Raw genomic sequence first — 21,163 nt, 5'->3', positions numbered from 1 at the left:
GTGGGAATTAAAACATGTAATCAAAATACAATCTGTTTCTCATGATTTTGACTGAATAAATTCGTTACTCTTTGATGCTTTTCAGATCTATAAACCATGATTTTTTTCTTCTTCTCTCTGTCCGTATGATTTTCTTTATGTTTTCCTTGCCAGACTTGTTGAAATGTGTTAACAATGATTTCATCTATTGATTTTAGTTCACGTTTTTGGACAAGTTCATAGACCCAAAGGTCATCTCAAATAAATACTTGCCTAATTAAGAAAAGACATTATAGGTAAAAAGCAAAAAAGAAAAATGAAAAAGGAGGAGGGCATAAGTATTAAAATATTGTTATAATTATCAAAAGAATTAAAGAACAATGAGAAGAGTCAACACAACTTAGTTCAATGGTTACATTTGACCTTCGAAAGTTTGAACTAGAATTGAGATCGATTGTTAGGTTCCGTCCAAAGAAATCTTAACGATTTCATCTTATTCCAAACCTTAGCTAATTAAAATGTAATAAATTAAAAAAACTTGTGGGGGCTAAATTGTGATGGGATCAAACCTCTAAGGGATAATTTGTTTGTCTAAAAAATGCAAAATATATATTGCTAATTTGAACAGAATTAAGAGCCTTGTAGAGTTGTAGTTCAATTAGTTGGCACTTTTTGCTATTTTCAAGATATTCAGAGTTCAAATCCCCTTTCTCCTATTATAACTATTAAATTATTAAAATATATATATATATATATATATATATATATATATATATATATATATATATATATATAAATATAGAACTCAACAGTTTCATTTTAATCCAAATGTTAGAATACAAAAATAACAATTAATTTTTTTTGGACTAAATTATAATATGATCAAACCATAAATGGGTAAATTATTCTGTACCCCATAATTTATTTTCAGCAAATATTACAAAGATCCAATGGCAATAACCAAGTCCATTAGGTACAGTAAATTTAAACATATATCCACAACCATCAAGAACACTCCACAACCCCCACACAAAAAAAGAAGAAAATGAGCAGCTCGTCAGCCTTCTTTATTGTAACATATATAATGCAGATTGATAGAAGCTATCATGCTTCGTTCCCTTTCAGATTAAGAAAGGTAAACTCCTGTTCCATAAGCTCTCCTGCATAAAGTGGTGGATAGTTGCTGGCAAGTGGTGATTCTGCAAAGTGGCCCAAGGGCTTCAACACAGCATCTGATGCTATGTGGGCAAAGAACTACATATGACACAAAAGAAACAAAAGAAGAGGTCAAAAATACGTGACAAATGATGTTTCGTCACCATATGTCCTAGGTGATGAAATTAAGACATTTCGTGATGAAATTTTTTCATCACTGTAAGTCTTGTTTGTTGTAGTGAAAAGTCATTCACATTGATAACGATTACAACAATAAAAATCATGCCTAGTTTTATAATATTATGATTGGCTATATTTCTTTAATGGATTAATCAAGATCAGTTACATGAATTTTTTTTTTTTTTTTTTTTTTTTCTGTTATTCTATTCTTTTTGAAATCATATTTTTAATAAAAAGAACTATATGGTAATGATTGGTTGAGATCACTTACAGTTGAGGAGACTCTCCATAGGCTGCGATTTTGTTCCTTTGCTTGTTTGATCGCTTCAATAGTCTTGTCAGTGACAATTACTTCATGCAGGCCGGCCATGCAGTCTCCAGCAGTCAAATATTCAATCTAGCACATAAAAGCAGTGCAAATGGGATAAAATTAATGTACAAATTAAGAATGCATTACTATAGGCTATAGCTAGCCAGCCGCATTACTTGAGAACTTGATTGAATCCTTATCCAAAGACTTCAGATTCAGGTTAAAAGTGAAAACCAGAGTATTTGTCTTATACTTGAAATATATCATAACAAAAACAACATATTTTCTGATATTTGTATGACTGAATGATTTCAAATTTGCTATGATTATAAATGATATACAGTTTAATTAAAACAGAACATATATATATATATATATATATATATTTTTTTTTTTTTGATAAGAGAACATATTTTTTTTAATGTACATAAGCTAAGTAATATGAAGCCCAAATAAAAATTGCCAATTAACAGTTAGCTCCCTACCATCATAAGGACATCCGACATGGATGTAACTCCACAATGTCCCATATAAGTGAAGAAGTGATGTTACGATTATTATAAATTTTGTTATATAAACTCTATGAATTAATGTTGTAGAGAGTGAAATTTTCTACCAATCATAAATTGCCACATTAAACCACTAAATTTATGTAGCACATTTAAAACGGTCAATTACAAGACACCATATGCTACTTAGTGGGTTTCACTGTCATTATTTAGAGGCCAATAGAAATATTCCAAGTGTTTCTGAATAAAATTATAAAGAAAACCCAAGAGCCTATCACGTCAACATGTGTTAATTTAAATGACATAAGCAGTCTAATTAAAAGCTGCATGTGTTATTTTATATTAAAACACTTTGGCTAATCACATAATGCCATGTGTCCCTTGGAAAACAAGACATAAAGTTCATCCATTTAAATTATGACTAGTGTCATTGCTCATAGCCAATCACGTGTGATCATAGCTCCCCAAGACTCCTATAAATAGAGACTCTCCTCAGTCTTATGGTAGAGGTTCATACACATTCAGAAGTCTCGAAGCTTTGTCGGAATCAATCTCCAAAGCCTCCAAGAACTTCAAGAACTTCGCCTTTGAAGACGAAGAACATTCAAAGCAAAATCATTCAAGTCATCCTTCTAGATCTCAAAGTTCATTGGAATCAAGCTCAAATGCCTCTATAAACACCAAAAGACTACAAATTAGTGAAGCTCTATAGATCCAAGCCTCCAAAATCTCAAAAAACTTTCACTACAAATCTTTGAAGAAGAAGAACATTCGAAGAACATCCATCCAAATCATTCTTACAAGTCTTAAAGCTCTACAGGAATCAAGTTTCAAAGCCTCTAGAAAACTTCAAAGACTTTGATCCATCGAAACTTCATCGGATTCAAGCCATAAATCCCTCAAAGAACTTTCACCATGAATCTTGGAAGATTAAGAACATTCGAAGAACCTATGAAGAATGCAAAGAACAAGAAATCTCTAACAAGCACACAACCAGAGATTCATTGCAATTTCATTCCAAGGAGCTTTCAATCCACTTTCCAATCCAAGTGGAGGGCATCTTGTGTTCGAGTCAAGACTACATTGATGCTATACTTGAATTGAAGATTTTTTTAAGGAGATCGAATTAGAGAATTATTCTATTGTGTTAGAATCAAATCATAGAGATTTGTACCGACAAATTCATCAATACCAATTTACACTTGTGAAACATATTCAATTGTTTGATTTCCAAACTTGAGACTTTGGGTTTATAGATGTCTCCTTTAAGCGGCAAACAAAAGAGTAATTCAGAAATTTATTCATTAGGTTATTAATATAGTACTAATCACATTCATTGACACATAGATTTGTAATTTAAAAAAAAAAAAAAATTGATAATAATTTTAACATTTTTCATAACATATTGTATACTGCTTTGACTCTCTTAATTGATTTTACAATTAAGTCAGAAGTTTTTGTGTAGCAAACTAACTCATAATATGCAACCATGAACACCAAACATCACCCCATTACTACTCATACCTGCTTTCCTGCTTGAACAAGAAGACATCCTTCAGGAATTACCCCCTCAATTTTTTGCCCATTTTTGAGCCAAAGGTTTAGACCAGGGAATCTACTTTTTCCATGAATGGTGAGAAAATGAGTGTCAAAGTGATATCCTGCAAGCACAGCACCTTCCTGGCCATAACTTTGGAGGTCACTCCCTGTTGGACCAAGAAGATGCGGCGCCTGTATTTTTAAAAGAAAAGGCACTTGTTATATGTACATATTAATATTATTGCACAATTAATATGGATATGAAAAAGAATATAACTCATACAATGCCTTGCTTAGTCATTACAAAAAAAAATTAAAAATTTTAAAGCTTGAAAGAACTTTTACAAGGTTAGTGAAATACTAAAAGACCCTACAAGAATTCACAACAATTTCATAGCATTTCTAAATTAGTCTATTACCTCACATATGGACCATTTAAAAAAAAATAAAGGATAGATTGTGGTGGGGAGTAAGCTAATTTGGGAATATTGTGAATTTTTATTGTCCCTAGGTTTATTGTTTAATACAATATTCTAGGAGTACAATAATGTCGTATTCACTTCTCTCATATGAATTATAAATCCTATTATAAATTTAATTAATAGGATCTATTATTAGTTGCAAAGGAGCACTACGACATTGTTAGACTTCCAGAATATTGTATAATTAATTCAATTTGATAAGTTGTGATTAAAGAATTATCACTTTGACACAAATCTATTATTAAGGTTATTTTTATTATGCATCAATAACAATAAATTACATCATTAATTATTAAAAAAATTATTAAAATTTTGTCTTCTTGATACTGGGAAGGCTAGTAGGCAAGATGCACACTGCATATCTTATCCCTCCATAAAGGACTATTCACTACAGCACCTAATCAAGTTGTTCAAATAAAAAAAAAAATTGTCACATTGTCTGAAATATATAATACACGGTCATCTCATTTTCATAAAAAATATGAACAATTATGCAGCTTTCAAAAATCCTCTTTTGTTGCTTTATGTCCAGATTTGAAGCAATTTTGCACTATGCTTTTAGTGAAAATGCAAAAAAGTCCGGTATGGTATGTCCATAAATCACAAACCCCACGACTTTGAAGAATGACACATAACCTTCTATGATGTGGACTATATTGTGTTACTATTATGTGTGAGTTTGGAATAGTTTAAAAAAAAACTTTTTATATTTTTTTGTTTATTTGTTTAGGTAAGTCTCTCTCTTTTTTTATTTTTTTATGCTTAATTTTTCTCAGCCAATTTTCCAACAATTAAGAAATAAACTCAAAGTAAAAAGTAAATCCAATTTTTTTGAAATCATTTGGGATGATGTGTGATTTATGTGTTTACGGGAATTTATTGGATAATAATGGAGCAAGAAGCATTTAAGAGGAAACTTGACAAGATGAGAGTGGATCAATATGTGTTAAATTACTGATTGTTCTAAAAACTTAAATTATTAGGATATGATAAATTTAATCATTTAATCACATATTTCTAACATATATGGATGGATATGTTGTGGTTGTAGTTGGTGATTTGGGGTTTTGCGTTGGTGGTGACATTGCTTGGTGGATGGAGGTCCTTAGTTGGGGATCACTAGCAAATCAAGGTAGGGGTGTCCTACTTTGGGTTTCATCACTTGGGGTTTGTGCTTTCCTTGCAATTGACGGACAACTCAACTCAAAATGATCACATTTTAGACTTTTAGTGCAAGCTTTTATTTCCTAACAAACTTAAAATGATCACTTTTTAGTCCCTAAAAGCTTAGAAGTAGTCAATTTTAGTTACTAATGTGACTAAAAGTGGTTAATGGAGTGATAATATATTAGTATTTAGTTTGACTACATAATTTAAGGGACTGAACACGATTACTTTAAGGCAACACACAAACATTGTATTTAGCGAAATTGAGTATTTAAAAAGCTCTCCATAAATTAAATAAGCCAAAATGGGCCAAACCCAACAAGTAGACACGAGTATAAAACAAGCTGAACTGTTTAGTATTGAATACGTAACCTGTTTCATAAGAGAAGTGAATGCATCCTTTGGCAAGCCATACCCAATTGCTAACATTTCAGCTACAACCTGAACAAAAATTTTCGGGTACACAATAACATTAAACAACATGCATAATAAGCATTAATACAAGTGAGCTAAACCACGCTAGATAATGGGTTACTTCTGTGGCAGCCATCATTTTATATCCCCATGAATTCATGGTTTCAACCCATCCAGGAAAACCTTCAGGTATGACCGGGTCTGCATTGAGTTCCTGCACAAGAGAGATGGAATTTAAAAAACAGAAAATAACGCAACAAAGTTTTAGTCCCAAAATGATGCTCTTTATTTTTTTGGTTTAGATTTAATACTACAAGAAAAATGCTAGAGATACAAATTTTTATACAAAAAAAATTTACAATTTACAAACTGTTAATATGACAAGTGATTATTGGTAAATGAAAAAAGTGATGAATAATGCTAGAGATATAAATTATTTTACAAAAAATTATACAAACTATTGACGTGGTGATTGATTCTTGATAAATGAAAATGTGATATTAATAGTGGGTTTAGATGAAAACCAACAAGAGGTTGATTACATCAACATTTTGTAAAAATGTTGTAAAATAATTTGTTGCTGTAGAATTACTCAAAAGTGATATTAGTTGTGGGTTTAGATGAGAATTAAAATTTTTTTTGCTACAACAATGGTTTGTAAAAATGTTATAAAATAGTTTGTACTTGTAATACTACTATAAATCTAAATGTATATCAAATATTATGATATTTAATTTTCAATGACGTGACACTATAAAAAAAAAATCTTTATCTATATGTAGATTTTATTCATAGCATACTAATCTAGGTCGTTCAAAATGTATAATATGAAATTGTATATAGATACAAGTTTAATTAAAAGAAAATAATCAGTTAGATCATATGAAATTGAAGGAGGGAAAGATGTGAGACCTTAAATTGGGTTTTTGAAGGACGAGGACCAACGCTCCACATGTAACGCCACTTGAGATCTGGTCCTGTAAGAGTGGCTGGTTGGGACTCTTTCGAATTACACATAGCTCTTATTTTCTCTTGCAGTTTTTCATCAACCATGGCCCTTGGAACTTCCACTTTCTCTGGTGTTATTCCAACCTTTGTGACATAAATTCTTTTCAATATATCTATATATTGTAATAAATCAATACAAACTCACATGTTAAATTGGTGGCAACAACAACTCAAACATTGATGGTACTTATGCTTCATTCATCCTTTTATTTTCTCTGTAAATTATGTAAACCTTCAATTACTGTTTCGTCAACCACTTGATTGATTGGAAGAATGAAAGAAGCAAAAGTTTATATGATTTTAATTTCCTCATTTAACACTAAACAAAAGTATATTTGAGCTGCATGTGTTAACCGTTTCATCCACAGATATGAGGTCTAACAGTTTTCTTGTTCACTGATCTAAGGTCTGGCGGTCTCCTCACCCCCATACTAACTCCACCGACCATACCTGACCACCCTAATAGCAATCAATCACATCAATGCCGGTAACTATTGCTGATTGATTGGCATCGATTGCTCTCTCCACCACCTCGAATAGGTTCAGTTCAATTCGACTCAGTATGGAGTTTTGCCAAACACATAGGTTTAAGTACAAAAAACATTTAAAGTGACTATTTTCTTTTTTAGAAACAAACACAGACAATGGAGAGGGGGGTGTGGTTCTAAATCAAAGACAGTCACAAAACTTCACTTAAAATCCATAGTAATTGAAATCGACCAGAATTATGAATCTATTCACTTTCTTCAGATTGTTTTAGTTGAGAAACTTAGGTATGATTCTTCAACTGTTTAACTTTAGGTTCCCCAACTAAGTTCAATTGCATGGATGCGTTCCCCAGTGAATCATATGATTGACTTTAGTTGTTCTCAAAAAAGACAACATTATGTTTGTTGCATTGATTGTGGTTGATTTTAATAAAAAAATCTAAGATGCAACATCTAAAGAACATCACCAAAATTTTATATTTTCTATTTTGTCACATTATCAACATCAAACAAACTTTGCTTAGCATTATTATAATACTTATTTAAGTATATTTTTTAACGCATCAAATTCTAGAATCTTCTTTTTCACACATATTTTCTTAATCATTATTTTTTCTTTGATAACATGGGTATTTTGGACTATTAGAGTATTTTTTTTTTTTGAGAAACAAACACATACACAAAGGAAAGGGAAAAATGTTCTAACATAAAAACACACTATAACTTCACTCAAAAGTTATAATAACTTTTAAAGAAGGATGAGATAAGTTATACTACAAGTACTTGATTATTCCTTGAGTATATACATCTCCGTCCCACACAAATCAAATAATTATAAGACCGACCGAGAAACATTCCTTACCCTAACTACCTTATAATACAAAAAGTTTTTTTCTTGGTTGATAATTCGATAATATAATAGGGAGGAAAATTTGAATCTTAGTTCCCCATAAAACCAAACCAAGCCAAACCTGATAACGCAAGCTTGGTCGCTCTTGGGGGCGCTTGTATTCCACAGGAGTCTCATAGTATCGCTCCATCATCTCGATGAAGTGCTCGTTCTCCTCCGCCGAACACCTTGGGTCCTTCACCACCACCGCCCCCGCTTCACTCAGAACCCGAGCCAACTGCTTACACGACTCAGTCAGCTCAGGTCCCAGCTGCTCTTTTAGCTTTGACGGCTCGCCGTCCAGTTTGTCCATCACGGCCAGATATGCAGTCATATCGATCACCGGAAGTATCTTCATTTCGTCACAATAATTAAAAAACACAAGATATTATTCTGAGTGACTGTGATGGCGGGAGTGTGTTATATATGGGATTGAATTACGTTAGCTTTTTTTATTGAGGTAAATTGGGGTCCATTTTTAGGACGATTTCACTGTGTAATAATTGTTGTTTTGTAGCATTGTGTGACTCCAATTCTCTCGTAGGTACATATTGATGTGGAATTTGCTGAGTGGGTCTCGTCCTTTTCAGGTCTCATCTTGATGAAGCCATGTCATCTTTTCTGCGATATTGCCATCTGATCTGACTCTTTGTGCACGTAATGCTAATTGATATATGTTCACATTGCGTCGGCATATTATTGGAGCATTGGAAGTAAGCCAAAAGTAGAGGCATATTGTGTTATCATGCATTGTGATGCAAATGAATGTTTTGTGCTACATTATTTGGTAGTATTTGGAATGGTGGCAGAGCCATTTGTTGACAGGTAGACAGGAGGGCCAAACTATTGAATTTTATTTTTTAATAATTATATTTATGTATTTTCTTAATAAAAAAAAAGTTATATTTATAAGCAGATTGTTGGAAAAATATCACTTGGAAAGACTTTCATTTACGCAACTATTGGAAAGCAAGTCATTCAACAATTCTAGGTCCTTATTTGGTATAATATCAGCCAGGCATTTTAGCGAAGCTAAATTGATTGAAGAGTCGGTAATTTATTATGAGAATGACTCTACTAGATTTGTCAAGGTCCAATTAGTGTGATAATTGGAAAAACAATCAATGAAGACTTGCAAAGAGTCAGAACTGTTTCATTATTGCATCTATTGGAATGCGAGTCATTCAACAATTCTAGGTACTTAATCTATATCTATACATATCTAAAAGGTGAAGCGTAGCATTTATTGTTGTTACGTTTCTGTTGAGCCACGTTAACGGCCATATGACCTACTTATTTTCAACTATTTCTCTTTTATTTTTTGACTCTTTTTATTTATTTATTAATTTTGTAGTTTACGGTTACATTTTCTCCAACTTTTTCCATTCCCTTTTATCTTTTCATCGTTCCACTACTATTAACATTTAATATCACTTTTCCTTTATTCATTCATCTTCCTTTTATTTTGACTAGCTATTCTTATCTCCATCCTTTTACTATAAATTTGCTAATCTCTTTCACTCTATACATATTTTATCACACAAAAATGTTATTACTTTCTCTCTTTCTCGTGTTTTTCTTTTTCTTTTGGAATTTTTTATTTAAATATTGTTTGTATCTTTACTTTATATTGATGAATTTTCATGTTCTTTAGAACTCTACTATTATTCTCCCTCTCTCTCTCTCATGTTTATTTTTTCTTTTTTGTGTGGATTGTTTTATGTTTGATATCTTTACTTTAGGTTAATAACTTCTCTTATGAAAGCAAGTTACAAATGCTCTAGTAGTTTCCACATGTTTTACCATTTGATGTATACTTGCATATTTGGAATTGCTTATTTTCTTGAAAAAGTAAACTTAACCAAAAAAAAGAGCACTTTATTTGTGAACTACTATTTTATAGTTCATAAAAAAAAAAATTTATTATGCAGGTGATAAAGGAAGATAACAAAGTGAGAATGGAAAATGAAAACAAAGAATTAGGGGTTTTCTCTAATATCATTTTTCTATAATTTAAAAAAGAAGATTCAAATCTTAATTCTCTTTATATAAAAGAAAATCATACAATAATATTATGCTACTTAAACTTTTGTGCTCGGGAATATGTGGCATAGGGTCTCCGTGACAGTCCTTTCGCACCTCTCCAAATTGATAGGTACATGCTCCATTATTTAAAATCCTTTTCGATTATTGGTGGAGAAATACATACAACTTTTTTCTTTTTAATATCTTTATCTATTATTGGTGGGAGAATGTTACTACTCAAACTTTTGTATCGGGGGATAAGTGACATAGGGTCTCCATCAGTATCATTTTCTCTCACTAAATCACTGGTTAATTAGTTATGTACTTCCTCAGTTGTTACATTTACTTTCTCATCTCTCTCTCATTAGGCAATTTTTTCTAGCCATTATAGATATTAGCGTTAATAAAAAAAGTTAGTAACTTTTTCATTTTTTCATAAAACTTTTCTTAAAATAGTTTATTAATATATGCCATTAGAGTATATGTTAGTAAAATCCAAAATATTAATAGCAATATAGCAGTAATTCAACCAAAAAAAAAAAAAAAAGCAATATAATGGTATAGATTGTTGCATACTTAACATTTTTGATCTATGATATATTATTTAGTTTTTTAACTTGCTACGCCCTAGCCTATAGCCCTAAACCAACATCTTCATCTCTCATTTGAGGAATATATTAGTATCAATCCCATCTCAACAAGTTTCCTCTTATATGATTCTTGCTCAATAAATATCGAAAAAAACAACATAAACAAATCGAAACACACATAATCCTCAAATGCTTTTAAATTTGTAATAATAATTTACCTGGGGTGGACACTCATTAATTTTGGTTTGAAATGGATCCACATATACATGGAATTAATACTCATTAATTTTTTGAATGTTGATTCCTTAATTTCTTATATCTTACCAGAAAATTTATTTAAGCTTTGTGTTCAATAATTTATTTTCTCGACGTTTGTTGATTTACACTAGAGGTCATCTTCAAGGGTATAAAATAAAAAACAGTTATTTCTCTTTCCATTCTCTTTGAAAACCAAAGAAGGGAAAAAATTTGTTTCCTTTTCCTTCTTTTTTTTTTTTTTTTTTTCCTACATTCAAAAACACATAGAGGAAGATATTTTATTTTTCCCTTTCCTTTCTCTTTCCATTCTCTTGGTATTTTCTTTTCTCATCTCTTTCCCTACAAGACATAGCCTAAGATCATTTACATCAGTTCGTACAAAAATTTATGTCTATTTTAACATAAAAACTTATTTTTTCTATTTTACCCAACCATTTTTCAAAACACCAACATTAAGTTATTTATTCTAAACTATATTTTATCAAAATATCAAATTTTATTATTTTTAAAAATTATTTCTTCATCTCCACACAGTACAACTATCATCCATTTTCTTCCTTTATCTTCTTCTTCTTCTTCTTCAAAAAAAAAAAAAAAAAAATGAAATGCACAACAATAGTGCTTGTGTATATTTGCACAAATACTATAACAAAATTGCATTTTTGACAATAAATTAATAAGCTAATGTGATGTTTTTTAGGGTTAATGGGCATTATGATCCTTATGCTATTTTACAACGGTTGAATGCTCTAAATAAGGCATGCTGCTTCATACTTCACATCAAAATGGCAAAATAAATCAATGGGGGGTCTTAATGCTTTTTATGGGCATGTTGTGAACCAGAATACCAGATACGTGTCCTTTACCATCACTCATGACAAAAGATACGAAAACCTTGATGTAAACATTTTTGACCACATTGCAGATGACGAACGCATGCAAAAAACTAATGGTTGTCTTTTTCCATCACTCATCACAAAAGATATGAAATCCTTGATGTAAACATTTTTGACCACATTGCCACTAATGGTTGTCTTTTTCCAAAAAGATATGAAATCCTTGATGTAAACATTTTTGACCACATTGCCACTAATGGTTATCTTTTTCCATCACTCATCACATCATAAAAGATATGAAATCCTTAATGTAAACATTTTTGACCACGTTGCAGAGACAAACACCTACACAAAACTAATGGTTGTGTGGCACTTCAAACCAATACATACTTTAAACGAGTGGCCTTTTATCTTTTCTCGGTGGATGTCCTTTTATCTCTCGTTAGCATCTTCGTACTCCACCTGACGCTTGTCAAAGAGACATTGGTTTGGAGTCTTTGGACACCAACCAGTTCAAAAGGGAGTTGTGTGTACCTGTTAATTTGAGGGCATGTGGCACCTCTAATAAAGGGCAGAGTTAGTGGAGCTGAAATATAATTAAAAAAATTATTATGGGACTCTAAATAAACATCCATTTTTGTATTAACAAATCGTCAATAAAGAAAAAGATATAAAATTATTGTTTTTTAATACATTCCAATACAATTATTTGTTAAAAGATAACTTGGTATTTTTTATAAATCTTGAAAATTATATATAATTGAATTTGTATTAAAATATCGTAGTGATGTCATTCTCAATAAATAATATTAAAGTGTCCATAAAAAAAAACTTTTCTTCCATTGTGTTGGAAAGACTAGTTTTGATGACATTCATAATTGGAAATGGAATTTGATAAAATAATCGAATAGTTTAGTTCATAAATTAGATGTGATTCAAACTTTTTTAAGTGTTGGTAAGTGAATTTAATAAAGCTAACGAATAAGTTATTGAGTTGGGAAAATTATTGAATACTTCCAGAGTACCATAAATGTATACTCCCCCTCTCTCATATGAATTGTGGATTCTACCATGAATTTAATTTGTGGAACTCACAATTATGTAAGAGGGGAGAGTACGCATATATAATATTCTGGGAGTACTCAATAATTTCTCATTGAGTTGAGGTATTGATGCTAGTCCAAGAAAATTAGAAAGAAAAAAAAAAAAGAAAAAAAAGAAAAAAGAAGTGATTTATCATTTGGATGACAAAATCTGTCTCTTAATTATAAAAGAGATTAAGTTATCCTATTGAGTTACAATGCTATTGACAACCATCAGTACGGTTAAATATGCCTTAATTTGTTCACTTAAATTATTTGTTAATAAAGACCCTAATCTCATATATATATATATATATATATATGGAAAAAAGAATAACAAAAATCATTTAATAAAGTATTAAGGCACTAGTTAACAGAGGCTCTCAATATTTATTTATTTATTTTATAAAAAAAAGCTCTCAATATTTAGGAATCAGGTTCTGAATAGAATATAGTCCACAGATAATCAATCAACATATATAAAGTCCTACATACAAATCGCGGAAACTGAGAAATAAGTGGTCCACGGGAAGCTTTTATTATCATTTAGAAGTTACTACATGTGAGTAAAAATTTTCCAGGAACTTTTTTTGTTTTGCTAATATGTTTTCCTGGAACTTAATTCATATAGGGAATGGATGTTTAATGTTAGAACTCCCAATGTTGTGGCACCTTATTCTATTTAATGAGGCCATTCCCTCCAAAAGAAAAACAAAAAGTTCAAGCACTGTAGCAAGTAAACATTAATGGGTTAAGAGCTTTGTCGTTCAACTGATACAAACTTTTAGAGTTGAAAATTCAAATCCCCCTCTCTTATTGTATATTTGTATCTAATCGAATTATTAAAAAAAAATCTAAAAATAAACGGGACCCTGATGAATGCAAAATTATACAATATTTTGATGCTCAGAATAATATAACTGACCATTGGGGTTTTCCATTGGGAACACAAGTCCAACAAACATGATAATTTTATTTTTAAAGAAAAAGGCAAAAATTAGAATTGGAAATATAGAATGCAACTTGAAGAACAAATCCTGCTAACATTAGGAAAAACTAACAAAATTTCATAGGTTAACTAATGAAAGCAAGCTTGCAATTGCAGAGAGGATTTGAACCTAGCTAGCTAAATTCTCTTTATGGAATTTGTTAGATCATGACACAAAACTATAAAATTCATGGCAACTAGTGAAAGCTATAAGAAAATATAAATCATGCATCCATAAGTTGAAAGCTAGCACAAGTAGATTTATAGGGATTAAAAAACTGTAGGGTTTTAGGGAAATTTAACCGTGAAGTTCTTAAAATTTTATTCATATATTTTGAAATGCATTTATTGGAATTTGTCCCATCAAAATTTAAATAAACATGGGTTGTCAATATTTAATAAATAATTAAATTATTGAGAATATTGTAAAATACCATCCATTCATTTCAAATTGGATACATATGGTATTAAGAAATTTCTAGTGGTGTTACTTTTAAGAGCCTAAAATATTATGTGCAAATTAACTTGAAAGGTTACACATGAGTAGTGACTTTAATTATTGAATGCATTACTACCGGCACTCTTGGACGATGGTCACTGTATATAAACTTAGATTAGATTAGAATAGAATTCTATCTTTCTCCAAAAAAAAAAAAAAAAAATTGAAGGCATTGATTGTATTTTACCGTATCAAGATTCGACATTGGCTATTATCATTTTAGTGTGTATATATATATATATATATATATTAAAATATTGATAATGTAACAAAATTCAATTATTTCATTTCAAAATAGATGAATAAGATTTTAAAAATTTTATTCCATTAACTGTGGTTCCCTGTCTAGATTGTTCTCAATCATATGCCTCTTCAACCCTCTGATGGAATCCCTACTCTCTAGCGGAGTGTGGCTAAAGAGAACCACAAATTGAGGTGAACATTTATCACCACTAAGGATAACAAAACATCATACAAAGAAAGAAAGAAAAAAAAATCATCAACCTGTCAATTGTAACATCCTAGACCACCACCAAACCGTTATCTTCATTCCATATTTGAGGAATACACCATTATTAATCCATACCATCATGCTTCCTCTTAATAATTCTTGCTCCATCATTATCCAAAAAAATCACTTTCACAAATCAATCACACATAATCTTCACGTCTTTAAATTTGAAACATTAATTTGCCTTGGGTGGCCACTTTTGCATAGAAAGTAAAAACTGCCTCAAAGTGGAGGGGGATTCCAATCTAAGAATATAACCAAACATGTGATATGTAATAGACCATGAGAAAGTGGTCCAGTGAATGAATGAGACTACAATGGTGAAAGGTTGGCTTTTCTGTAGCGTTAGGAGTTTAGTGATGATTTCCTGTTGCCTCTCTCAAGTTTCTATTGTTCCATGCTTAACTTCTTCTACATTTTTATTTTTTGGTATCTCATCCATGGTTCCATTGGTGTCTTGGTTTGAAATGAATCAGCATATGACAGTCTCTAGGTATTTTCTACATTTTTAATTTTCCATGAATTGGGTCAAATTGATATTATTGGTAGCTCATTCAGCCTTCCATTGGTGTCTGGGACCTCCCACCTTGTCCCATGGTGTGGAGCCAAAATTTCGCCCCATCCTTGCCCTACCACGTTTAAGTGGACAGAAAACCCATGCAGGGTGAAGTGGGGAGAGGCGAGTCAAGCGAGGTGGGGCAAAATTGCCACTGGAAAGGTTAATAGGCAAGATACACACTACATATCTTATCCCTCCATAAAGGACTATTCATTAGAGCATCTAATCAAGTTGTTCAAATTATTAAAAGAAAAAAAGAAGGAGCTGTCACACTGTTTGAAATATATAATACAAGGTCATCTCATTTTCATCACGAAAATGGACAATTATGCAGCTTTTAAAAAGCCTCTTTGGCTTCTTTATATCCAGATTTAAAGCAATTTTGCACTAAGCTTTTAGGGAAAATGCAAAAAATGTCCCATATGATTTGTCCATAAATCACAAGCCCCACAGCTTTGAAGCATGACACATAACCTTCTTTGATGTGGACTATATTGTGTTACTATTATGTGTGAGTTTGGAATAGTTTTTTTGAAAAAAAATACTTTTTACATTTTTTCGTTTATTTTTTTAGGTATGTCTCTCTTTTTTCTATGCTTAATTTTAGGTCCATTTTACTTATACTATACAAATATTACTTGTACAAAATTCCTATGACTACTTATATAAAGGCAATGCCTTATATAATTTTAAATATTAGTGTAGAAAAAAATTGATCCTAAATTCTAACATAGAATCAAGGCCACTATTATGTCGTTCCAGTGTTGAAAAAATGGTAAAAATATTTATAATTATTTGAAAGAATTAAAGAACAATAAGAAAAGTCATTCCCTATTGTTATAATTAATTAGGGAAAATTACAACTTATCTCATTGTGATTTTTGACACTATTACAATATAGTCTCGTAAACCTATTATTGTTACATTTTTTATTGATAAACTTTTTATTGTTACATATGTTCTAAGGTTTAGACTAAAATGAAATCATTAGGTTGTGTCCAAAGTATACCTAACATTTCATCTTATCTCAAAGGTAATCAAAATGTAACTATTAGAAAATATTGTGGGGCTAAATTATGATTGAATCAAAATCATAAGGGAGTAGTTTTATTTATTTTTGATAATACTATAATTGATAAAATGAGGGAGGGAGGATTTAAACCTTAAACGTCTTTGTTAAAAAAATTAGAAAATGTTAGTTGAGCCACAAGATTTTGGTACAAAGAAATAGTTTGTTTGTTTAATAAATATGCAAAATGCATTTAATTTGGATGGAACCTAGTCTAACCGTTTTATTTTAATCAAACTTTAGGTATCAAGTATAACAATAAAAAATTGTTGACTAAATTGTAACATGGTGAAAGGACAAAGGGGTAAGTTATAATTTACCCTCTAATTTATTACCAGCAAAGAGTACAAAGATCCAATGGCATATATGCCACGGCCAAATCCACACATAAAAAAAAAAAAAAAAAAAAGAAGAAGAAGAAGAAGAAGAAAAATACTGAAGTAGAAAATCTACAGCTTCTCAGCCTTCTTTATTGTAACTAATATCATGTAGAAAACCTTAGGATGCAGTGTGCATCTACTAAACCAATTGCTACAATCTTTCAGCCTTTTAGATTCATAGCTCCAAGCTCCTGTTTGACAACCTCTCCTGCATACATAGGTGGATAGTTGCTGGCAAGTGGTGATTCTGCAAAGTGGCCCAAGGGCTTCAACACTGCATCTGTTGCTATGTGGGCAAACAACTACGCAGAAGAGAAAAAAAGAAAAGAAGAGGTCACAAACATTGCATCCAAAACGAAAAGGTTCTAAAATATAAGTATAGAGATGTAAAGGTTTTTACGATCATTGATATTCCCTGTTTGTGATTGATGTATGATAAAAGTTGTCTGTTATGGATCAAGTAAAAGTGATGTTGCTTCAATCAAATTAAATTATAGTTCACAAATGTGAAATAAATTATAAAAAACATTGTGTCCCTAACGTTAATACTCATAAGCATAATATAGAAAAGTCACTCACATTGAGCTCTCTAAAAATGCCAACTGAATAGAAAACAAAAATGATGGTAATGATGATTAATCTCCTGATTGCTAGTATGGTTGAGATCACTTACAGTTGAGGATACTCTCCATAGGCTTCGATTTTGCTCCAATGCTTGTTTAATTGCTTCAGTAGTTTTCTCAGTGACAACTACTTCATGCATTCCAGCCATGCAATCTCCACCAGTCAAATATTCCATCTGGCACAAAAAAGCAGTGCAAAAGGGAGAGAATTAATGTACCAATTTAAAAAGCATGTACTATAGCTAGCCAAAGGCATTACTTTGAGAACTTGATTGAATCCTTGTCCAAAGAATTTGATATTCTACCCTTTTTCTTTTCTAGAAGGCATGGTTTTCGACTTAAATATATCATAATAACAAAAACAACATATTTCCTGTTATTTGTATGATTAATTGATTTGAAATTTACTATGATAATACTCAATAGATATACAAACATGATATTTTCATTTTTTAAATATACAAGCTAAGTAATAGCAAGCCCAACTAAAAATGTCAATATATATTAGAGATATATCTCCTACCTTTTTAGAATCATATGAGTGATGTTGTTATTACAAAATTTATTATATAAATCTTAATTCATGTGTCAATTTTAAAACAAAAAATTAAAATGTTAGTTTTAAATATTTATTTATTTATTTATATTAAGTTATTGATGTGATCTAATCACATAATTTGTCACTTTTTATTTATTTATTTATATTTTTAAATATCATTCTCTTTGTTTTTTCATTCGGAAAAAATATAATTTTTCTCCCTAAATTTTACCAAAAGTTTATTACTCATCCCTAAACTATAAGATGTTTGTTTTTCGCCTTTAAACTATTGAAAGGTTCATCTTATATTTTAAATTATTGAAAATGTTTTATTTATATTCTTCTACTTTAATAAAAAAAAACTTTTTTTTCTACCTTTTTCAGTCAAAAAAAAAACTTTTTTAATCCTAAAATTATTAAAAAATTTATTTTTTCATTCTTATTTTTGCCTCTAAAATATTAAAAAAACTATGTACAATGTTTAAGGATGAACAGAGAACCTTTTAAAGCATGGAAATAAATTTTTTTTGTAAATTTTAGGGACCAGTATTTTCTCCTTTTCATTTCGATAAAAGTCAGAAGATTCACGTAGCAAACTAGCTCACAACCATAAACACCAAACATTTATTACTCCTACCTGCTTTCCTGTTTGAACGAGAAGACATCCTTCAGGAACTGACCCCTCAACTTTTTGCCCATTTTTGACCCAAATATTTAGAGCTGGGAATTTACTTCTTCCATGAATGGTAAGAAAATTAGCGTCATAGTGATATCCTGCAAGCACAGTTCCTTCCTGGCCATAACTTTTGAGGTCACTTCCTGTTGGACCAAGAAGATGCGGTGCCTGGTTTTTCAAAGGAAAGGCACTCGTTATAAAAAGCGCATATTAATATTATTTCACAATAATGGAAATGAAAAAGAATATGATTCATACCATGCCTTAATTAATCATTTCCTGTCAGACTAAAAATTAAATATGCCAAAAAAAATGGAAAAGAAACAAGCCAAAAAGTACAAGTAGACTCGAGTATAATAACACAAGTTGAATTGTTGAATACGTAACCTGCTTCATAAGAGATGTGAATGCATCCTTTGGCAAGCCAAAACCAATTGCAGCCATTTCAGCTACAACCTGAAAAAAAAAGAAAAAAAAATTGGATACACAATAACATTAAACAACATGCATAAAAAAGCATTATAAGTGAACTGAACCAAGCTAGGTGATGAGTTACTTCTGTGGCAGCTATCATTTTATATCCCCATGAATTCATGGTTTCAGTCCATCCAGGAAAATGTTCAGGTATGACGGGCGCTCCGTTGAGTTCCTGAACAAAAAAGATGACATTTAAAAGACGAAAAACAACACAACAATAATCTAAAATGATCTATCTTCATTAGAAATGACGTATTCAGATTAAATATTATAAATCTAATAAACATGCATGTATAATCATGTTATTTAATTTTAAATTATGTGACATTTGGTACATGAGATAAAATTTTCATAGTTAAAAAAAGACAATGTTTTCCTTAAAAGAAAAATTAGGGTTGTTTGTATTATATGAAATTGTATGTGAAATAAAAAGAGTTAAAAGGAAATGATGGATTATGTTATATGAAATTGAAGGAGAAAGTGAAGATGTGAGACCTTAAATCGGGTATTTGCAGGACGAGGACCCACGCTCCACATGTAACGCCACTTGAGATCTGAGCCTACAAGAGTGGCTGGTTGAGATTCTTTGGGCAATGCTTTTACTTTCTCTTGCATTTCTTCATCAACCATGAGCCTTGGAATTTCTACTTTCTCTGGGGTTATCCCAACCTGGTATCTCCAATTGTGTAAGAGATTATTTTCAATATTTTGATAAATCAACGCAAACTCACATGTTAAATTGGAACCAACAACAAGACAGGTATGATGGTATTTTAGTTATGCGCTATTCATCCTTTAATTTTCTGTCTGTATATAAGGAAGCCTTCAATTAGATTAGTCAACTACTTGATTCATTGGTAGGAATAAGAGAAGCAAAAGATTAAGATTTTAATAAAATCGTTTAACAATAAATAATTAAGATTTTAAACTGTGATGCGAGAAAGAACGAGAGAGAGAGAGAGTGATATAGAGAAGAAGAATGAGAAGAAACTGTGATGCGATCTCAAGTCTCAAAGTTTAACAGCATCTAACGGTGTTTGAAGCTACAACAATGGAAGATCAGCTTCAATAAGCCTGTAGATAATGTTTTTATTTTTATTTTAAAGTGGTTTTTAGGGTTAAAAGAACCATGTTGGCGAGAGGCTTCCGGATAATAATATAAAATGCAAAATTTGGTTCCTGTATTTCTATACACTGGACCCAACAAAAAGCATGTTAGTGTTGTATTAGGTCCAATGCATTAGAATACAAACTTAAGCTTTCGTGTCCTGTATTTGACAAAATCAAATGAACCAAACCTGATAAAGAAAGTCAGGTCGCTCCTGGGGCCGCTTGTACTCCACAGGACTCTCATAGTACCTCTCCATCATCTCAATGAACTTGTCATTCTCCTCTTCTGAACACCTTGGGTCCCTCACCACCACAGCCCCAGCTTCTCTCAAATACCTAGCCACTTCCTTACACGACCTAGTCAGTTCAGGTCCCAATTCCTCCGTTATCTTTGATGGCTCTCCATCCAGTTTGTCCATCACCGCCAGATAGGCCTTCAGGTCGATCACCTTGAGCTCCATTTCCGTTACAATTACAGTAACAATAACAGCAACAAGAAACAGTTGTTTGAGTTTGTGATGGCAGGAATGGATGTCGTGGTTTTTTTTTGTTGTGGGGGGGGGGGGGGTGGGGGGGTTTACTGAGCTAAATTGGGGTCCATATCCGGATGTTGTTTTGTAATAATGTGTGACTCACTCTTAGCAGGACCAGCTTGCACATGATGAAGATATGTGAAAAATTGCTGACTAATTGGGTCCTTGTTCTTTCAGGTCTCATGTTATGGATCTTTCTATCTGTATTATTGCCATCTACGTGTACAATAATTCTATCATGAATTCACTGGGTAGACCCCAATTGTGACCATACAAATCGAGGCTTGAG

At 31.3% G+C, this 21,163-nt stretch overlaps 2 protein-coding genes across 3 annotated transcripts; both read right to left on the bottom strand.

Moving 5' to 3' along the window:
• Positions 1-858: 858 nt before the first annotated feature.
• Positions 859-8,589, bottom strand: LOC126724005 (uncharacterized). Of its 2 annotated transcripts, XM_050428052.1 has the most exons (7): positions 8,203-8,589; positions 6,648-6,827; positions 5,857-5,949; positions 5,694-5,762; positions 3,658-3,864; positions 1,586-1,711; positions 859-1,233 (listed from the first exon to the last, which is right to left on the bottom strand). In XM_050428052.1, exons 1-7 carry the CDS (start codon positions 8,476-8,478, stop codon positions 1,084-1,086), a joined length of 1,101 nt encoding a protein of 366 aa, XP_050284009.1. In that variant the 5' UTR covers positions 8,479-8,589; the 3' UTR covers positions 859-1,083. The 2 variants fall into 2 exon arrangements, with proteins under 2 accessions (XP_050284009.1, XP_050284010.1); XM_050428053.1 differs by lacking the exon at positions 3,658-3,864.
• Positions 8,590-16,831: 8,242 nt separating this feature from the next.
• Positions 16,832-20,913, bottom strand: LOC126724007 (uncharacterized). The gene is made up of 7 exons (XM_050428055.1): positions 20,530-20,913; positions 19,727-19,900; positions 19,311-19,403; positions 19,142-19,210; positions 18,716-18,922; positions 17,591-17,716; positions 16,832-17,219 (listed from the first exon to the last, which is right to left on the bottom strand). The coding sequence occupies exons 1-7, from the start codon at positions 20,800-20,802 to the stop codon at positions 17,079-17,081; spliced, it is 1,083 nt and encodes a 360-aa protein (XP_050284012.1). The 5' UTR covers positions 20,803-20,913; the 3' UTR covers positions 16,832-17,078.
• Positions 20,914-21,163: the final 250 nt, after the last annotated feature.

Source organism: Quercus robur, chromosome 4 (assembly GCF_932294415.1).
Source record: "Quercus robur chromosome 4, dhQueRobu3.1, whole genome shotgun sequence".
Taxonomy (NCBI): Eukaryota; Viridiplantae; Streptophyta; class Magnoliopsida; order Fagales; family Fagaceae; genus Quercus; species Quercus robur.
This window is presented reverse-complemented; position numbering and strand designations above follow the sequence as displayed.

Coding starts and splice junctions, on each gene's coding strand:
- LOC126724007 (XM_050428055.1), bottom strand. CDS start 20,802: ATGGAGCTCAAGGTGATCGACCTGAAGGCCTATCTGGCGGTGATGGAC. Junction 19,404..19,726: donor CTGCAAATACCCGATTTAAG/GTCTCACATCTT, acceptor TTTTTTGTTCAG/GAACTCAACGGAGCGCCCGT. Junction 19,211..19,310: donor AAATGATAGCTGCCACAGAA/GTAACTCATCAC, acceptor TTTTTTTTTCAG/GTTGTAGCTGAAATGGCTGC.
- LOC126724005 (XM_050428052.1), bottom strand. CDS start 8,478: ATGAAGATACTTCCGGTGATCGATATGACTGCATATCTGGCCGTGATG. Junction 5,763..5,856: donor AAATGATGGCTGCCACAGAA/GTAACCCATTAT, acceptor ATTTTTGTTCAG/GTTGTAGCTGAAATGTTAGC. Junction 1,712..3,657: donor TTGTTCAAGCAGGAAAGCAG/GTATGAGTAGTA, acceptor TTTATGTGCTAG/ATTGAATATTTGACTGCTGG.